The sequence below is a fragment of the Echiichthys vipera genome, assembly GCF_963691815.1.
Source record: "Echiichthys vipera genome assembly, chromosome: 3".
Lineage (NCBI taxonomy): Eukaryota > Metazoa > Chordata > Actinopteri > Perciformes > Trachinidae > Echiichthys > Echiichthys vipera.
The window spans coordinates 14,474,338-14,494,572 of record NC_139828.1 but is presented as its reverse complement, the minus strand read 5'-3'; the positions used below and the strand labels follow the sequence as shown (position 1 = coordinate 14,494,572).

General features: G+C 42.2%; 1 protein-coding gene across 1 annotated transcript in view; it reads right to left on the bottom strand.

Moving 5' to 3' along the window:
• The window catches only part of fbn2b (fibrillin 2b), a 68,253-nt gene that overhangs the window by 10,306 nt on the left and 37,712 nt on the right, over positions 1–20,235 (bottom strand). The window contains exons 9-44 of the mRNA XM_083911063.1: positions 19,083–19,208; positions 15,166–15,318; positions 13,872–14,123; positions 13,630–13,773; positions 13,234–13,353; positions 12,963–13,088; positions 12,750–12,872; positions 12,082–12,357; positions 11,934–11,987; positions 11,609–11,734; positions 10,906–11,031; positions 10,527–10,646; positions 9,013–9,150; positions 8,602–8,652; positions 8,280–8,405; positions 7,951–8,178; positions 7,640–7,765; positions 7,423–7,551; positions 7,100–7,225; positions 6,674–6,799; positions 6,427–6,549; positions 6,178–6,303; positions 5,812–5,937; positions 5,205–5,327; positions 4,878–5,000; positions 4,666–4,791; positions 4,448–4,570; positions 3,974–4,096; positions 3,328–3,489; positions 3,106–3,174; positions 2,840–2,965; positions 2,559–2,684; positions 2,277–2,426; positions 2,101–2,172; positions 1,339–1,464; positions 504–629 (exon numbers count right to left, since the gene is read on the bottom strand). Coding sequence (XP_083767189.1) covers positions 504–629; positions 1,339–1,464; positions 2,101–2,172; positions 2,277–2,426; positions 2,559–2,684; positions 2,840–2,965; positions 3,106–3,174; positions 3,328–3,489; positions 3,974–4,096; positions 4,448–4,570; positions 4,666–4,791; positions 4,878–5,000; positions 5,205–5,327; positions 5,812–5,937; positions 6,178–6,303; positions 6,427–6,549; positions 6,674–6,799; positions 7,100–7,225; positions 7,423–7,551; positions 7,640–7,765; positions 7,951–8,178; positions 8,280–8,405; positions 8,602–8,652; positions 9,013–9,150; positions 10,527–10,646; positions 10,906–11,031; positions 11,609–11,734; positions 11,934–11,987; positions 12,082–12,357; positions 12,750–12,872; positions 12,963–13,088; positions 13,234–13,353; positions 13,630–13,773; positions 13,872–14,123; positions 15,166–15,318; positions 19,083–19,208 — 4,746 coding nt within the window. The remainder of the gene's footprint in view (positions 1–503; positions 630–1,338; positions 1,465–2,100; positions 2,173–2,276; positions 2,427–2,558; positions 2,685–2,839; positions 2,966–3,105; positions 3,175–3,327; positions 3,490–3,973; positions 4,097–4,447; positions 4,571–4,665; positions 4,792–4,877; positions 5,001–5,204; positions 5,328–5,811; positions 5,938–6,177; positions 6,304–6,426; positions 6,550–6,673; positions 6,800–7,099; positions 7,226–7,422; positions 7,552–7,639; positions 7,766–7,950; positions 8,179–8,279; positions 8,406–8,601; positions 8,653–9,012; positions 9,151–10,526; positions 10,647–10,905; positions 11,032–11,608; positions 11,735–11,933; positions 11,988–12,081; positions 12,358–12,749; positions 12,873–12,962; positions 13,089–13,233; positions 13,354–13,629; positions 13,774–13,871; positions 14,124–15,165; positions 15,319–19,082; positions 19,209–20,235) is intronic.

Here is a 20,235-nt window from a genome sequence, read left to right as displayed (position 1 = left end):
AAGTATTGGTTTCCATAAAAAAATATATTTATTCTCAATTAATATTTTGTTTACATTGTACCGCCAATAGCGCTGAGCATTGCGGGTTGCCAGGGTTGTCTGTTGTTAGAGAGCTAGCTAGCTAATCCATTACAAACCACTCAAAGAAAGACTTCCTGTTGAAGACTGGCTAACTTTTAATACTGTTGTCAAATTATTTGATTAGTCCAAGTTAGTCGTTACCCTGTATTCAATTCAATTCAATTCAATTCAAAAAACTTAATTTGGCCCCGGGGGGCAATTCAGGGCACACAGAGCAGCAAATAACGAGAGTGCAATTATACAAAAACATTTTAACCTAACACAAGGATAAAGTGTAAGAGAAGAATAAGTGTCAGGATGTTATGTATGATCCATGTATGTATGTAAATGAACATTACATTTCTCCGACATAAATAGTCCAACCCCCTTAGTATTTTAAGAATGGAAACCCCAGTAAAGCGTGTCGGATAGGCTGGACTCACCCAGACAGGCCCCGCTGGGGGACAGTTTGAAGCCGGGCGAGCACTCGCAGCGGTAGCTGCCTGGAATGTTGATACAGTTGGCATTGCGTTGGCACAGGTTGTCCCCACTGTTACACTCATCAATATCTATGCAGGGGGGAGAAAGAGAGAAACAGTGAACATCAATCACAGGCTCCATAACTGTCGTTAAAGCAGAAAAAAACACGACAGCTCCATTTTTGGCCGTGGTGCGGTTCAGACGGTCACTGGCAAGTTCTGGATGATTGAAGGTCCATAGGCAGGTGCTCTTATTCAAAGTCACTACACTGGTCTTTACAAGGGTATAACTCATGCGGGGAAAAGGAAGCATTAACTGAGTGGACTGCTTGTAAAAGTGCCTCTCAGCCAGTGAGTGTAACTCTGTGTGTGTGTGTGTGTGTGTGTGTGTGTGTGTGTGTGTGCGTGTGCGTGTGCGTGTGACTGTGACTGTATGGGTGTGTTGGTGTGATTTAGGGCAGAAATGGCTGTAAGTGTTTTTGCCAGCAGTATAGAACTATACACTCTATACTGTAAAAGGAACGCTTAAGCATGCAATGATTCAGCAGCAGGGAGACAGTGGGGAGGTAAAAGTGTGTGCATGTGTGTGTGCTTTTTAGTGTGTGTAGAGAGTGAGAAACAAAAAAAGAAACAGAAATAGCAAAAGAAACACCACCATGCGCACATTGTCTCATACTGTAATAGGTGGATGGGGTTTTCCAGATCGCAGGTAGGTGCTGCTATCTTCTCTGGCAACAGACACAGTGAGAGGAGCAGAACGGAAAGGTGAGACTGAAGGAAACATGATGTGACATTTTACCTTCACAAATGAGCAGTATGTTGTTGTAGCTGAAGCCCATTGGACATTCACAGCGGAAGCTCCCGATCTGATTGATACACACTCCATTGGCACAGATACCAGGGATCTCCCTGCACTCATCAATATCTGCAAAAAGCAACGCCACAGACTTATTATTATTGTTACGTGGTTCCTACACCTCTTTAAAAATCTAATTCAAGCACTTTTCATGTACTTCAAGGTTTATTTTCATGCTTTTCCGGCGCCTTACTGCTGTGGTTAATTACATATTTGTATACAGTACATACAGTATATTCAATATACCTATTATTGCACTTGTTCATCACATTAAATTAGATTTTATTGTCATTTAAACAACCAAAATGATGTTTTGAGACAGCTTTCTACAAAGGGGTGACACATTTTTTAAAAAACCAACGTTAAGTCAACTAATAGAATGACAGAAATGTAACCACCAACTATTTTGATAATCGGTTTATAGCAATTTTTCATGTAAAAATGGCAGAAAATGCTGTTTTCAGTCTCTAAAATATTGAGATCTTCCTTTCTCCGTGATATATCATTATGTGCCTTCCCACATCACATGGATTTTGTGCAGTTTCATGCACTCTATTCAAAATTCAAGCACTTTTCAAATCCTTGAAAACCCTTGAATTTCAGTGTGGTGTTTTCAAGGATTTCCAGCACTCGTACGAACCCTGTGTAATTACACTTTTGTACAGCAGTGTACCAGTTTAGCTCTTGAACCTTAATGAACCTTACCGATTGGCTTGCCAGTGTGGATGTCAATGATGAAGCCAGGAGCCTGGTTACCGCACAGTAGCTGGTAGTCAGCTGGAACAGACAGGACAGGAGTCACTCAGTGACAGTGATAAAAATGTACTCACACAGAAATGTTTCAACTTTTTCGATGTTCCAGCGTATTTATAGAGACTCACTAGTTGCAGGGGTTGGGCAGGCCTCGCACGGCTTGTTCCAGGCTTTTCCCACATTGTAGGCACAGCAGCACATCTTCTTGGTCATGTTGAAGGACAGCTCGTTCTCACATGTGTCGTTGAAGTTACGGTAACACACGCTCTTCCTCATGTCTGCATTATAAAAAAGGAAGACAGTCCTTTAAATCCTTAGGAATGTTTGCCTTTTTTTAAACCGTGAATACTTTTCACAGGATGAGAGTAAATATTTTTTTTGTAGGTTCAAGAGAGAGTTCTCCCACTCACCCATGCAGTTGTTTCCTCCATTGACCTGCATGTACTCAGGGGGACACACACAGGTGTAGTTGCCAAGAGTGTTGTAGCAGGTACCAGGTCCACAGATCCCAATGTGGGTCGTGCACTCATCGATATCTGCACATAGAGATAAGGTGACAGACAATGCAAAATTATGAGGGACCATGTTGCTCATTTTGCCTTTATAGTTGATCTACATAATATAAGTGGAGGGCTAATAATATTTTCAAGACAATAAATTAATTCAGCGTGATTTTTCTTTCAGTTCTTACCCTCACAGATGCGAGTCTCCTCATTGAGATAGTATCCTGCTGGACACTCACACTGGAAACTACCAAAAGTGTTCACACAGTTTCCACCCTGGCAGAGACCTGGTAGCTCCCGGCACTCATCAATATCTAGAGAGTAATAATTGTTAAAACCATCACATATGTATTGATTTTTATGTTAAATGGGTATTTTTTAACTCAGAAATAGAAGCCAAAGTTTAGTGTTTTGCTGCTACAGGACTGGTAAACAGAAAGCGTGTTTGGATTACCTTCCAGGATAACGGTGATGGGGTTAGGTCTGAATCCCTCTCCTCCTGGACAAAGAGTTTTATATTCCGCTACAGACAAGATGGAGACAAACAGCAATTTAGTGTGAGAAAAAAAAGTACATAATAAATAACTTTGGCTACTACATAAGTTAACCAACAAATATTGACTATGCAGTGCATTTTGTATTAAATATGGATCAGTTGATGTCCCGTGGTACATACTGGAATTGGCGGCGGGGCACAGTTCACAGGGGTTACCCCAGGCTCCTCCAAGGGAGCAACAACAGGAAGCTCGGGTCACGCCCACGCCAATCTCTGCACTGCAGGAGATTCCTCCATCGCCACGTGCAAGGATGTCCAGGAAGCAGTTGCCAACGCGAGTATCTAAGAGAGACACATATTCTCTTATTAATACAGGGGAGACTTAACTTTTATGAAACAGGATGATTAGTGAATGTATTAATGAAATAAAGTGCAATTAGGCTTATTAAATGTTTTAACTGTCATCTGTCATCACTGGTTCAATTTTAGAGGGATGCAACATCTTGTCACCATGTTATATTAAAACACATATTTAAAACAAAATGTTAAAAAGGTCATAATGGCAGCAACAGTACAACTGGTCTGATTTTACATATAATGCATTAAGTGTCTATTTTATAGTTAACTGTAGGATACATTTTTGATGTAAGAAAATTGTAAGAAAATCATTTGCACTTTAAGTTCTTTTTAACTCTGATATATCAGATTTAGTCTATCATAAAGGATTGCTTAATGGAGGAGAACAACATGTTTTTTTTTCATTAAAACCTGCTACTTTCAAAAGTGACCGTCTTATTTCAACATGCTGGCTTTAAGTGTGACTCACCCACGCAGCCTACTCCTGTGGGGTTGAGCTCAAAGTCAGCTGGGCAGTTACACAGGTAGCTCCCTGGAGTGTTCACACACAGTCCGTTGATGCAGTTCACAGGGTCCGCACACTCGTTGATGTCTGCAGTACACAGCGACACACACAAGCTCAGCATCACACAGCAGATAACAGACAACCTTTCCGAAATGTATGAACCTTTAGTTAAGGAAACCAAAACTACTACTTTAATTATTTAAAATCTCGCTTGTGTCACAAACTAACAGAGGGATGATTTTTCAGGCACCAAGACTGAGAAATGAAGGCACTAAACACATCTTTGGTCTTTGCATATGAATTTTAAGTTATTTTATGGTAATCCAATGCATGAATGGAGGCTGTTATTGTCAAGGAAACTCATCCAAACTATTGGAGTCTGTTCTGTGTCTGAACAAAGTGATTTTAGAGCTGCAGTTACAGGAGTGCAACACTGACCAGTGCAGTTTCCTCCGCTGCGGTCCAGTTCGTAACCATCATCACACACACAGCGGAACATCCCCGGGAGGTTCTGGCACGTTCCGAACACACAGATGTTCTGGAAATTACACTCATCGATGTCTGTGGCAAAGATGACAGACAGAGAAAGAAAGTGTTGGTTACAGTGTGTGAATGAAGAAAGAACGGTAAAGAGAGTGAAAGGGGGAGTGCAGCACCTTGGCAGGCCTTGCTGTCTTCTGTGGGCGTGAAGCCCATCTCACACTCGCAGCGGTAGCCACCTGGCGCATTCAGACACTGGCCGTTCTCACACAGGTTCACGTTGTCTGCACACTCATCCATGTCTGAAAGAGAACAGTCCAGGGTGTTATAAACTGCACACACGTAGTAGCTAGTTTTCTATTAGGATTTATTTAGAAAGTTTTCCTACCAGAGCAGGAAAATCCATCTCCATTGAAGCCCTCCTTGCATGTACACCTGTAGGATCCCGGTGTGTTGACACAGTCTGCATTGAGGTTGCAGTTGTGGTCCTCTAAAGAGCACTCATCCTGATCTGTAGGAAGAGAAAGAAGAAGTGTGAGTGAAGACTTGAGAAAAAAAAAACTTGAAAGCAGAATTCAATCAAATCAGTCAAAAAATAAAATAAAAAAATATGTATATATATATATATAAACATATACATATATATAATATCTTGGGTACAGGAGAAAATTTAGTTAATTTATTTTGTCTTAAAACTCATTTCATATGTACTCACCCACACACTTGATGCCGTCTCCCACCCAGCCGTCTCGACAGCGACATTTGAAGCTTCCGGGAACATTGATGCAGGCAGCGTGCATGTCACAGTTATGAGCCCCGATCTCACACTCATCAACATCTGGACAGATATAGATAGAGATTAGAGATCAATAAGTAGAATAAACAGGCACTGACACTCAGTTTTGTACCAGTTATTTCGCTTTGAACATTAAACAAAATGATTATTAAAGGATATTGCAACCTTAGATTTTTGAAGTGAAGTGCTCATATATTAATGGCATGCAAAGAGATGTGAAAATGTTTCTTTTTGCTTAGCACATAGTTTTGAAAACTGTAAGTAGTGAGTCATTAATAAATCATCATTTTAAAAATTTGTAGACGGGCAGCTACTGTATGCATGGGTGAACTGTCTCAACACTCATCTCACATATGGACACACGGAGGCCCAGACCTCTCAACCCCTGATGGTGTGTGTGTGTGTGTGTGTGTGTGTGTGTGTGTGTGTGTGTGTGTGTGTGTGTGTGTGTGTGTGTGTGTGTGTGTGTGTGTGTGTGTGTGTGTGTGTGTGTGTGTATTTGCGCGATAGTGTGTGAGTGCTGTACCTGTGCAGCCTGTGGAACCCTTCTTGACAAAGTATCCCAGCTGACAATGGCAGATGAAGGAGCCTTTGGTGTTCTCGCAGTCGCCGTGGAGACAGATGTTTGGGTTCAAGTCACACTCGTTCACATCTGGGCAGACAGGGGTGGACAGACGCAGATAATATGTGAGTGTTCTTGCCTTGAGAGATTACAGCGACAGATCATGAGACTGACAGGAAGTCCCACAGATCATGTCAAAGAGACTGAAAGGTGAAATTAATTGAGATAGCGGACAGAAAAAGTAGTTAACAAATAAAACAAGAGAGGGTAAGGGATTTAAAGTTTTCCCAAGTTACATTTTTATATTCTAAGTATTGTTTTTCCTCTCACCGATACACGTCCTCATGTCCATAGACGCCATGAAGCCATCGTAACACAGACAACGGTATTCCCCGGGAATGTTGGTGCACTGGCCTCCGTCACAGATGTCTGGAGTCTCCTCACACTCATCAATATCTAATAGAAACAGCAGAAATACATTTCAATGTGTGGACCACAGTTGCCAGCGTGGACAAGACATTTTTGCATTTTTTTATAGTTCTATTTTCCTTATGCTGAACATATCCTGCAATTTATTACCCGCGCAGGTCCTGAGGTCAGGCATAAGAGCGTAGCCCTCACTGCAGCTGCACTCATAGCTGCCCTCTGAGTTGGTACAGTGGGTTTCACAGCCTCCGTTCATTATGGTACATTCATCGATATCTGCAAAGATAATTACAGTTACAGTTTAGGCATCTAGCAGAGTTGTGCAGTCAGTACACAAAAAGATAATTTTTTAATTATTCACACTGGTGTACATCTTTGTGATAAAGTTTGTTTCACTCACCAACGCAGCCCTGTCGGTCTGGTGTGGCTTGGTAACCGGTGTCACAGGAGCACTGGTAGGTTCCCGCCATGTTGACGCACTGGCCGTGCTTGCACAAGTTGTCACTCAGCTGGCACTCATTCACATCTGACAAGGACAAGGAAACAAGTTAGGCATTATATACTATCTAGTGTATTGTACGTCTGGTTCAAAATGATAACACTAGTTTATAGAAACTAAAAGATTCTGAGGGAGAAAAGTTTCAGTGTCAAACTAAATTTTCAAGACTTGACTGAGGTTTCAAGTGCACTAATTTTTCAAAATAAATCTGGATGTGCTGAGTATGATATATAACACCAAGTGTGTGAATGTGTGTAAATTTGTGTGTTTGTCTGTGTGTGTGTGTGTGTGTGTGTGTGTGTGTGTGCTGTATGATGCATGATCCACCTTCACAGGCAGATCCATCGTTGCTGAGCGAGTGTCCGGTGGGACATTCACATTCATAACTCCCTTCTGTGTTCAGGCAGGTTCCTCCACGACACAATAGGGGGTTTCTCTCACACTCGTCAATGTCTGTCAGCAGAGAGGAAGGCAGGGGAGGGGGGATGAAGAGGGAAGAAAGGAGGAAAAGATGAATAGCAAGAGGGAAGGAACATGGAAGTAATGGAAAGATTAGGTGATCTGTGATACCATGCTGTGGATGTAAATTCAAACAGGGCACATCATCTGAAAATGGTATAAGAGTGTGTGTGAATTTGTTTCCAACTTACCCATGCAGTTCTTCATCATCATGAAGCCGCTCTCATATCCCTCGAAACATTCGCACTCGAAGCTGCCAGGTGTGTTGACGCAGGCACCGTGACCACACAAGTCCGGGGAGATGCGGCACTCGTCTATGTCTGAAACACAGACGTTAAAAAGGAACACTCAAAAACTGCTTACTAGCGTTTTATTTGGATTAAATAAATTCGACTCCCTCTCTCGTACCTGTGCAGTTCCTCTCTTCTGCGGTCAGAGCGAAGCCACTGTTGCAGCGACACTTGAAACTGCCAATGGTGTTCCTGCAAGTTCCATGAGTACACAGACCTTGGAAGACCTTACACTCATTTACATCTGGAGAGGAAGACATATGTAAATAAATTACCTTGGCTACAAAAAATATAATATTTGACACGTCTATTACAGATCAGACTTTATTCTCTGACCAGCTGATCTACCAACAAATGTACACCATCATGGTGCCACAACGCATCTGGATACAAAGCGTCCACTTTTAGCGAGTTGAAAAATGTTCTTACCTTTGTAGAAAGGCCTTCCAGTCAGAATTTCTCCTCTGTTAGCAAAGCCGGGCCCTCTGGGACAGATGGATCTGTACTCAGGTGAGCCTGATCTTGGACACTCCTCGCAGTCGATGCCCCAGGCGGAACCCACTGAACAGCAGCACATGTCCACACGGTATCTCCCTGGCAGCGGCTCACCACACTCATCCTCGTGCCACTTCATGTAGCACTGCTCACTGCGCGTATCTATAGAAAGTTGGTTATGAAATTAAAAAACAAAGTCACCTCTTTTTCTAAGTTTTGTACTAACAGTGCAGTGGCAAAAACACCTGGCTCAGTCCTCTTACCCACACAAGTGCGTCCAGTACTGTCCAAGGTGAGACCCTCAGCACACTCACATCGGAATGAGCCCTGGGTGTTCACACACCGACCATTTGTGCACACTCCGGGGAACACCTCACACTCGTTAATGTCTGCAGGGAGGGGGACATTTAAGAACCGTGATTACGAGGTGAAACATGCACAAAGGTTTTTTTTTGTTTTTTTTTAAATAAATCTACAGGGAAAACATTAAGGCACATTACAAGGACAAAAAGATGATTTCATGTCGTTGGATGAAGGGAGCGCTGCAGGTTTGTCACAGTTCATTAAGTCATTGAATGTTCTTACCGTCACAGACGAGGCCCTTCATACGAGCAAACCCTCGAGAGCAGGCAGTGTCTGAGGGGACACGAGATGATTGGGAGATGAAATAAGGTCATTATATGTATGAGCGCTGTTTGTAGTGTAGTATGCAAAATTGGCTTCAAATTTAAATTTGGTTATGATGTCCACAATATGATGGTACTAATAATGCTAGTAATGTAATTGTAAAGCATTTCTTAACGCAAATCAACCCCTCAGTGGTGCATTTTCTTGTTAAACTCTTATCAAAATGCTCTTTCAGAGGTTTTTCAACAAATCTAAGACCTTAACTCTGGAGGACTAAAACCTTGTCATGTGTATGCATAAAAATTGTCAGAATTACAAACATTAAACACTGGCTTATAAAATTAGCAGCATCTTTATGTAAGAACTGACCAATCTCGCAGGGTTCACAGGGGCTGCCCCAGGCGGCTCCCAGCGTGGAGCAGCACTCAGACTTCAGTGTGGCTCCGTTGATGTTGACCTCACAGCGGCTGTCTTGTATCGTCAGCCAGCAAGTACTCTTCATGCTGTCTGTGGAGCCGGAGTTACAACAGAGAAGACATGATTATAGATACCTTGTGGGGCCTCCCCAGAAAGTTCAAGGTCCCATATCATGCTCATTTTAAGGCTCGTACTCATACATATTTTGAGATTTCTACTCAAGCATGTTTAAATGCTTTAATGTTAAAAAAAAGCCACACACACTTTTTCTTATACTGTCTGTCTAACTATACTTGTATTCACTCTCTGTTTTAGCGCCTAACAGCTCATTTAAAGACACAATTTCTGAATACAAGCTGTGTGCATTTCTCTGTGGATTAAGCGTTTTGATACTTTCACAGTAGCACTTCAATCTGCTATATAATTGAAAAAGACATGGAAACGTGACATATCTAAATTTGGGACCTTTAATAATGTTATGAAATGTGTTGCATACGGTTCCTTCTTCATAAAATATTTGACAATTATTTTGAAATATTTTCCTTGTGCATGTCCTAGAAGAGCACAAGATACAAGAAAAAGTTATCCACTCATGAAAATATTACTCAACATCACCACTCGTGGTCAAACTGTCTAAATCGCCACAGGGCACCTTTAACTTTGGCAACAAAATACACCAAACACAGTCAAAATGTCACCTCAAACATTCCTTGCTACCATAAAACGCGTGTCTTTAGCTGCACGCTATGCATCATTACATTTAATCCTATGCTATTTAATTCCTAATTAACTGAAAGGGTATACAGTTATAACAGTGAAACCTTTTCTCCAAAATCTCAAGGCCACCCAAACATGAAACCACAATTTACTTTCCCTTTCTTCCCCCGCTGAGTGATGGGCTCTAAAAACATAAAAGAAAAACAAACCAAACCAGAGGAATTTGTCGTCCTCTGACAGAGCCAGCTCGTGCAATATGTATTGGTATTTATTTAATGACTCACTCTCCCTTCCACTTACAATAACATCTGTATTCTTTATTAGCATGTAGCTTTCTTAGAATGAATTCCCAAAAGTAAAAAAAACTCCAAACAAGTGGAATATTTAACCTCAGCAGAGAGTCTTACATACCAAATGTCATTTTGAATCTGAGGCAGATCTCTATGAGGCAAAGCAATCTCCATGTGAACCAAGGCTGTGCATGCGAGTATTTATGTAATAAATCATCTATGTGTGTCATTTTGCCCAACATCTGAGGATGATAATGTTTCTGTATGGCTCCTGGAAACCTGAACCAATTGAATGTTTGTTTACAAAAGCGAAGAGTAAACCTTGATTAGAATAATTAGACTCCAATTATTTCCCACTGACACTCGTGTCTCTGTGTGTAATCATTTTTTCGCACAAGCAGTTTCTAGAACTGTGCTGCTCTTATTCGCGTCAAGCATTTGGGAGTACAAACGTCTTACCCACGCAGATGGTGTTGGTGGAGTCCAGCTTGCTGCCGTGGGTGCACTCGCAGTTGAAGGACCCGGCCACGTTGCGACATACTCCATTGATGCACGGGCTGGAATCGCATTCGTTGATATCTGAAACATATGCAAACACACACCTGAGGTCAAGGCTGAGAGGCTGATTCAAATGGATCATCATCACCATTTGGCAGTAACAAGGTGTGTGTCTCCTTTCCATTGGCCACATGTTTACTGGAAACTAAATGCAACACATCTGGTAATAATGTCACCTCATAATGATCTTGATTTTCGGTAAAAAAAAAAAATCATGACAACACGTGGATGTGAAGCAGCACAAACACGTGAGAGAATGTGTGTGCATGTGTGTGCTCACCTTCGCAGGTCTCTGAGTCGGGTTTGAAGACAAATCCTTTAGGACAGGAGCAGGTATAGGAGCCGGGAGTGTTCCTGCACAGACCGTTGTCACAAAGCAGACGGTTCACCAGACACTCATTGATGTCTGTAGGGAGGCAAAAGAAGGCAATGGTTAGAAAATAACAAACAGTTTTAGAATCAGAGTAAGCTTTTTTGCCAAGTAGGCTTTCACACCCATCACCTTGGTTTTTAAGAGGCAAAGGAAAATCAAAGTACTGCAACAGTAAAGAAAATAATATAATAATAAACAGAACTACACTAAAAATATTTAAAATACACTATAAAAAATCTACAAATATGTACAATAGAACAATTCTAGAGTTGGAAAGATGCTTAAGTTTATTTATTATTTTCCAATTAGAGGGCTATCATGCAAACCAGTAGTAGTGACCTTTAAAGCTATAAGCTATATAACACACACTTTTTTCATTAATAATAATAAACTCACTGCTGCTGCTACACCCTTACTTGGTCTGGTTTGACCAGTAGCTTGTTGTGCCTAATGTTAGCAAACTTTAAAAGATACTGATGTACAATTTGGTGACTCTTCTCTGTTTGTGCTGCTGTTACACTGTGTCTTAGTTTCACCTGAAGACAGAAACCAGGATCACTTTGCTAGCTGGGTATGTACTGTTTCATTAAAAAGACTCCACTCCACTCACCGACACAGTTTTTGCCACTGGTGTCAGACTCGTAACCGATGTTACAGATGCAACGATAACTTCCTCTCAGGTTCTCACATATGCCGTTCTGACAAATGTCTGGGTCCAGGGCACACTCATTGATGTCTAGGAAAGGACAGGTATTGCGTAGATGAATATTGATATGAGTGTTTCACACACACACACACACACACACACACACACACACACACACACACACACACACACACACACACACACACACACACAAATAAACAAACAAACATAAATACACACACACACACAGCACTGTGGGAACATTAACACTCATGAACAGCATACTCACCTCTGCCATCTGCAGTAATGCCAATACCACTGCTGCATACAGCCTGGAACTCAGCTGAAACAAACATGATAAAAAGACATTAGATGATTTTTTTTTTTTCAACCAAGATTTCCAAGAATAGAAATAAACATTATACAGCAAATTAAACCTGAGTTTCTGGAGGGGCAGGGTTGGCAAGGCTCTCCAAAGCCATGTTCAGCATTGGCACAACAGCACTCGGACTTGGTCACTGCACCAGGGAAAGGCCGCGAGCACGTGCCCATCTTTATCGCGCCGTAGCAGGTGGTCCTCATGTGCGTGTCCACACACACTCTTCCATCTACACCAATAGCCAGGCCTGGAGGGCACTCACAGCGGTAGGAGCCCTCAGAGTTGATGCAGCGGCCATTCATACAAATGCCAGGAGTCAGACACTCATCGATGTCTGATGGAGAGAGGGCACATAATGTGTACATCACGCGTCGGGTTCAGTTCATGAGCTAAAATGTTTGCAGAAGGGGCTATTTCAATTGACAAACTAATGGTGAGATTTTTTTTTTTATCATTCCAGATGCTTAACATAAAGTTGGTGCAATAATTTGTCTATAAATTCACATTTCAACCATCTGGGTAATGAAAGTCAGTTTTTTCACTGAACCCCAGCTGACTCATTAGCAACACGGCAAAATAAAAGGAAAAAAGTCTTGAAGTTTTTCAGAAAAAATAAAATTTATCTCTCGAAAAGACGGACATTGGGCACAAATTTGTGTAAAAAGGGCTCTGCAGGATTTAAAAAAATACCAATTCTATCAACACAGCAGGCTTAATCATTCATACCAGTGCAGTAGCGTCCATTAGGTGCTAAAGCAAAGCCGGGCTTGCAGATACACTTGAAGCTGCCGTCCTCATTAATACACATGCCATTGAGACACATGTTTGTGGTGGCGCACTCGTCGTGATCTGGAGGGATACAAGAGGAGGATTTAGGTTGAGTTCATAAAAGGTGAAAGTTCACGTGTAGTTTGACCTGCGTCTGTGTTGGCTCCTTACCGATGCAGTTCTTTCCATCAGGAGTGAGCTCGAAGCCAGCATTGCAGATGCACTGAAAACTTCCTTCTGTGTTGACACAGCGGCCATTGCGACACATCACCCCGTTCACAATGCACTCATCAATATCTTAAGAGAGGAGGAAGAGGGAAGATGGACATGGCTTAGTTTTGTCACATTAAACTATGCAACAAAGCTTAAGGGAAATGTGTTTACACTACTTCAGTGAAACATGTGTACAAGATTGAAAATAAAGAAACATCTTGGGACATACCGATGCAGGCTTGTTTGGTAGGGGTCCCCTGGTAGCCCTCATGGCACTTGCAGTGGTACCCTCCAGCTGTGTTGACACAGTCTCCATTGATACATGGATTACTCACACACTCATCCACATCTGGGGAGAAAGAAATAAATCAAACAAAAAACTATAACCTATCCCGACTGTCAGAGTGGACATCAAACAAAAAGAACACCATTAAACTACACTTGTATTAAGTTCCTTAAATCGGCAGAAGATGGCAGTACAGCGCATGCAATTAACTTCGGCATTGTCACATACAGTAGTCACTTGAGTCTGCCTGTATGGCTCAGGAAGGTTATTGAGAACCAGACCTTTGCCTGTGCACATTGCACTTACACAGTATACAGTGTGTGAGATCATGTTTCTTACCAATACACTCCCCACGGACATCCTGTCTGTAGCCCATGTTGCACTCGCAGCGGTAGCTTGTGGGTGTGGGAATGCAGCGTCCATTCAGACACAGCTTGGTGAAATGTTTGCATACGTCAATGGTGTCATTCACAGTAACCGTGCCTACAAATACAAAAAAGAAATCCATTTTCAAACTGAGGAATGAGCCTTTTTATACAGTCCTGTTTAACAGGATTCTTCAAATCCACAGAGCAACTCACCTATTTGGTGTCCTCCTCCATTGCCTCCAAAGCTTCCTCCGTTACCTCCAAAGCTCCCACCATTCCCTCCAAAGCTTCCTCCGCCATTGCCACCGATGCCTCCGTTACCGTTACCGTTAGGCCCGCTGGGGAACTTGTATCCGTAGTTGTACCCGTTGCCACCGTTGGTGTTGGGGAAGTGTCCGTTGGGGTAGACATGAGGAAGGCCATGTCCTTGGGGAACACCTACAATGCATAGACGTCTGTACTCATCTACAAGAGAGACAAAGATCACAGGGAACAAGTCAGTGGATGCATTCGACTGTAGGTTATGTTTCATTTGCTTCAAGCCACACGAAGCTGAAGAAGATTAATATTTTAAGCTCTCAAAGTTGTGCCAACAAGGATTATTACAGTAATTTAGACTGAAAGGGACTTGGGATCACTTGATCCATCCTACAGCACATACACTTGAAACTCACTTTTTTCTGGAGTTGCAGAATTCACTAATTTCATTGAGCATCTTACTGTTTTATTGGATTCAGATATGCTTTAACTGGAGTAAAGTCTTACCAAGTAGTAAGTGAAAAATGTGAATACTCTGCTTTGGCATGTAGTTACAGTAAGTCTGTGTTTGTATGAATGAAAAAATGTACCGTAATGTATGGAGGTACTTTGTCTGTGTGTCTACAGTATACATGTGCAGTACTGTATGTTTGCATGTTCTTCACTGAGTTTGACAGTCACAATAAATCAAGCACACACACGCACACACACACACACACACACACACACACACACACACACACACACACACACACACACACACACACACACACACACACACACACACACACACTTTTGGCGGTGCCAGTGAAAGCAGCAGAACATTCTGTAACAGATCAGTTTTGGATCACACAGTCTCACGCAGAGGAAGAGTTTTCTGAATTCCAGCTTGACTGAGGAGATGATGGGTCATTATCTTCACACAAATCTTTTCCATCTTTTTCTGTTCAGTTTGTGCTCATGACCTCATGCTCATCAGTTCGACTGGATGCCCTTCCCTCTCTGTCACACACACACACAAACTAAAAGCTTTCAGCAGTCCTTCCTAGTTTAACATTTCTGCGTTTTACTAATTTGGCTTGAAGCTTGGCTTTATGTTCTGCCTGTGCTCATGCCAATCATAGACAATTTATTGAAGAGAGCCAGTTTTTTTGTCAGCAAAGTAAGAAGATTATGGATGTTCTGTCCTGATTTCAAGCATATAACAGTTTGAAGATGAAAGATGTATCTTGTTTTCATGTGTACTCACCAGACCCCCTGACAGGGCACATCTCAGGGATCTGTCCCAAAGCCCAGCAGCGTCCTGTGTCACAGCAACACTGCATCTTGGTGTACTGACCGCTCTGCTCCGCAGCACAGCGGCCGTTAGCCAGAGCCGCGAAACAGGTACCCACACGCTGATCTGAAGGAAGAGAGGACAAATTAACAGTATTAGACGACACCAGCAGGCATACTGTACGCATAAGATCAACAGATCACCGTAACTGAAGTCAAATAAAAAGAAAAGTATGTATTTAATTATGTTTTATGTATCCTGTGTTTTATGTAAGTTGAAGTTAAAGCTGAAACAGTGTAATTTAATCATTAAAGATGTAAGCTATCTAATGTGTAGGCGCACAATAATATGCAGAGCTGGAAAATAATATGATCTTCTCATGGAGTTCTCCTAATCTTGACTATATTGTTGACCTATTGGTACTCAGTAGAGTATTTTATTTTAGAGATTAAGATGACAACTGTAAGTGATGTTTTTAGGATAAATTACCAATCTTAACTTACTAAAGTGACTATAAAGCATTGTTAGACTAAATAAAGCATCTGATAGGTAATGTATAATAACTCAACACTCAAAAGAAGAAAATAATGCAAAGTGGGACATTTAGATTAGATGTCTTGCTACATATACACCCCAAAAAAAAAACTTAAAGAGCAATTTAACAGGAGCTTAGATTCCGTGGTGTCGCTGACCTCCGGTGGTTTTATCTTGCAGTAGTGATGTAGCAGCGTACTCCAGTGTGTGTCAGTACACTGTGACATCACTGTAAGATGTTATAAAGCCTGATGTTAAGTGACTCTTTAAATGCAGGACTTCAGGTAACAGCAAGTTTGGTACTATAACCGGCACTGACAACGATTTATCTATGGGAAAAGGTTACAGGTAATCACTGCTCTCGAAACAGCGGTTCTGTAAGTCAGAGGGCTGGCCTGGCCTTTCCACAGTGGCTGGGGAGGAAGCTTCTTTATGGGCTGGCAGTGGGAAAGGTTGCCTGGGGTCTCGACTAACTGCAGGCATCTGAAGGGCCTCCAAAAGGCTCTTATTTGTTACAGTTTTCCAGGTCAGGGTCAATGGGGCAGGAGAGGGGACTGTGGTTCAAAGAGCGTGTGTAAGGAGTAAATGGAGAGGAGGAAGACAGGGGGTTTCTGGGTATTTAAGGAAAGAAAGGGAAAAGGGCAGAGTGAGAGGGAGATAATGCATAGTATTGTTTAAAAAAGTGAACAACTTATTTGAAAGAGAAGTGCATCTACAAAAAAAACTGGGAGAAGAAGGGGAAAGCAGAAAGTCAGGGGGGAGTGGAGGGTGGAGAGCAAGTCGATTAACTCACTAATGAGCCAGCAGTCTGGAATTAATCAGTTCCATGTGGAGCAATTCTTGCCAATTAGATAAAACATGAGGGGTTGCGCTGTGTCTGGGAGCACATTTTGTACAGTACACACACATTTACATGCAATTACACATACGGATATGCATTCCCATACACGTCCACAAAACACGCATGAACCCACACACATATGCTTGTGCAAATTCACGAAAAAATGTACCCGAATACGCACAATCTAAAAAAAACATCCCATAGGAATGATCGAGCTGGAGGCTGGGGGGAGGAGAAAGGGAACGGAGAGGGAGCCGGGGGTTTGCTGATGAGGATGATGATGATTTAAATTGGATCCAGACCGTGGTTTGCTTGCTAGTGTTGCTCCACTACACAAGCATATGCTTTCATTTGTTGAGGTGTTTTTACAGACTGACTGACTGGACAGGTCTTGGTTTTTTTTTTCAAGCTTCCACCGTGTGACAGGGCATTAGGCTCTGATTACCGTAAGGCCCCCCCAACAGCTCCCACTGGCCTACTTTACTACAGTACAGTGCATAACACAGTCCATTCACTGCAGCCTCCGGGAGCTACAGTATACACCCTGGTTCTAAAACACAAGGGCAAGAGTGAGTGATCAGCCCCTTTAAAGACAATTTTACTCTCTTTAATTTGCCTTATATTATGACCACAAAAAAGGAGATCAGACACTACGGGAAACTGTGTCAAAGTGTGTTGGTCACATGAAGAGGAAACAAGCTGAATTCATGAGATTTGCCTTTCCCAGGTTTGTGTGTCAAGTGTGACTTTGGTTTGGACCTGACCCGGTGTAGTCTGGTTTTGTTTGTGTTATCTCCGTCTCTGTCTCCTCCAAATCTAGTCTTGTCCATATTGGCAGTAGGACAGAGACGTAGGAAGGATATGTGGGGGTTTTGTCTGGCACTTGTTTTATTTGCTCTCTCCCTTGCTTCTCTCTCCCTTCAGCAGGCTGCAGAAGAGCAAATGGAAGCCACAAATGAAGGAAACGGGGCACAGGATCCGAATGTCAGAGGATGGGAGGGCGAAAAGGTCCAAGGGGAAACAGTAAGATAGATAAGGAGGATGAGAGTGCATGAATCTTTCAGTTTTGTAGATAAATAGTTAAAAAAAAAAAAACACAAGAGAAAAGATGTACAGTTCCAGAGTAAATAAAGAGACTTTTCTATTGTAAATCACTGAACTATGAACTGGAAGACAGACGATTGCTGTGATCCACACTATACTCTGGAAAGAGAGAGAGACATATATATATAGAGAGAGAGCAACATATATCTTCAGAACAAAGCAGAAGAGAGGGGATGGCAGTGGAACAAGGAGGGAGAAAAAAGGGAAAAACATGGACACGCATAACGGTCAACATATGGAGAACTTTTGGATGTGGGTGATCAGAGCGCTGCCCCAACATGCTCTCCCCTTTCTATCACTCATGCACATACACACACTGGTATAGATACACCAGGCTGCCACTTAGTTTATTTTTAATGATCCCGTCTTTTAACTCCTGTCTCCAATGCTTTTAATTTTTATAGTGAATTGGTTCCTCCGTCCTCTTAGGTTTCCCTTAAACACCATATGCCTTTACACTGAAGCTAAACAATCCAACACATGACAGGCAAGCTCACACACCACCTGTGAGATCAGCTCCCATCATGTTTACAGTATGTACGCAACCTATACCAGCAACATGAGCGATCAGTGCACCTGCGCAAGCCCCCCTAACAGTGTAGGCAACAGCACTACATTAGTAATATTGTTGGAAAAGAACATGGTTTGGTTCAAATAAGTATGTATTACGTACTTAACTAACACCATGAGCAGTGAATGAGAACAGTCTGATTTACGATTATCTGATTTCTTCTTGGTATTTTCGATCCATTTCCTCTTTTACTTTTTCCAAAAATAAAAACAAAAGCTCCACAGAGGATTGAGGATAGATTGCATGAAAAGTAGTAAAATAACTGGGAAGAAACATGTATTTCCAATTACAGACACCCAGAGGTTTTACTTTGCTTTTATTGGAGTTGAGCTGGGCCTGTGATGCTGATAGAGTGAAACAGACAGACCCTGAGCTGTCCATTTTGGGGCTAAATCTTGTAATAATGTATTAACACCTGGTTGTGTTTCTCTGTGGCTGCCATGATTGGTGAGGATTGCAGGAATACATTAACACCTGGTAGTGTTTCATGGGACATGTCAGTAAAGTATGCACTTTATTTGTGTCAGCATATGTGTGAATGAGTCAGAGGGGCACTAACATTAGAGTAGATTAATACTGTCAAGGCCAAATAGTGCGTGCAAGTGTGTTTGTCTGCACATGGTGACCACAGGCCAGTTTGACTCATCCAAACTTTACTCACAGGAAGCAGTGATGGAGGGAGGGAAGTTAGCGGCCAGATGTGAAGCTGTTAGCTAGCTGGAGGGTGAGGAAACGCACAAATGACAGAGAGTAAAGTGTGTGTGTGTGTGTGTGTGTGTGTGCGTGTGCGTGCGTGCGTGTGTGTGTGTGTGTGTGTGTGTTTGTGAGTGAGACACTCACCGACACATCTGGAGCCATCCGTGCTGGAGACGTAGCCGCGTGGACAGGTGCAGACGTAGCTACCAGCGGTGTTGGTGCATTCTCCTCCATCACACACACCAGGGATGGTGCTGCATTCATCAATGTCTGAAACACACACACACACACACACACACACACACACACACACACACATATACAGTTAAATCATAAAAATTCAGGACAGTCCTGAATTACGAGCAGAAACAGTTATAGCCTAATAAAAAATTAAATACTGATCGTAGTTCAACATAATTGCCCACAGCGGGCACTGTTATGTTATGTCTGTAGCCTACATGAATTATGTCTGTTGTCCTTTTTTTAGCCGTGTACAGTAGTGCGGCAAATTGATGAACAACTATGCATAGCAGCTATGAGTTGTTGAGTTAAAACATTTACGGAGGGAAACCATCTATTTCTGACATGCAGCCTGTTGACCAGGGACCTGGTGAATATCCAGACAAAAAGCAAAAATGTGAGTGCAGGTACTGGGAGGACTGGATGGCAAAATACCCAGAGATCATTGCTGCCTTATGAGATCCAAACAACGCATTTTGCAAAGTCTGTAAGAAAGAATTTTTGCATTTCACACAGAGGGGAGGCCGATGTCACAATGTTACATAGAACAGAGTCATTGTGTTTCTTTTTTCTAACCACAGGCAGTTGACTATAATAGTACATTTTAGTGTTGGGTTTTGGCTTTTTCCTGTTACTGTTGGTTGACACTGAATGTAATGTACTGGAGACCACACCTTGGCTTGATTATGTGTAATTGTGATATCTACAATTGCTTCCAAACCATAGATAGCAACTACATTGGAAGAAATGGCCGCACAAAAAGAAACTCCCCAGGTTACAGTGAATAAGCTCCCTTATTTTATACATGCCATGGTTTGACTCAGAAATGTGTATGATGTCTGCGAATACCTGGGGATGGTGCTTGGCAGGGCTCACTGAGGTGTGGTACTCTTTATGACGGCATTAAGTTGCATTATTTAGTGGGAGGGAGCCTCATTGCTCCATGACGGGGGGAACCCGAAGTGAAGTTCCAGAAGGTATTGGGTTTTTATGATGTGTCACACTTATTTATACGTATACGTAATTACTGCACCACTGCGGGGCACAATTACAGCAA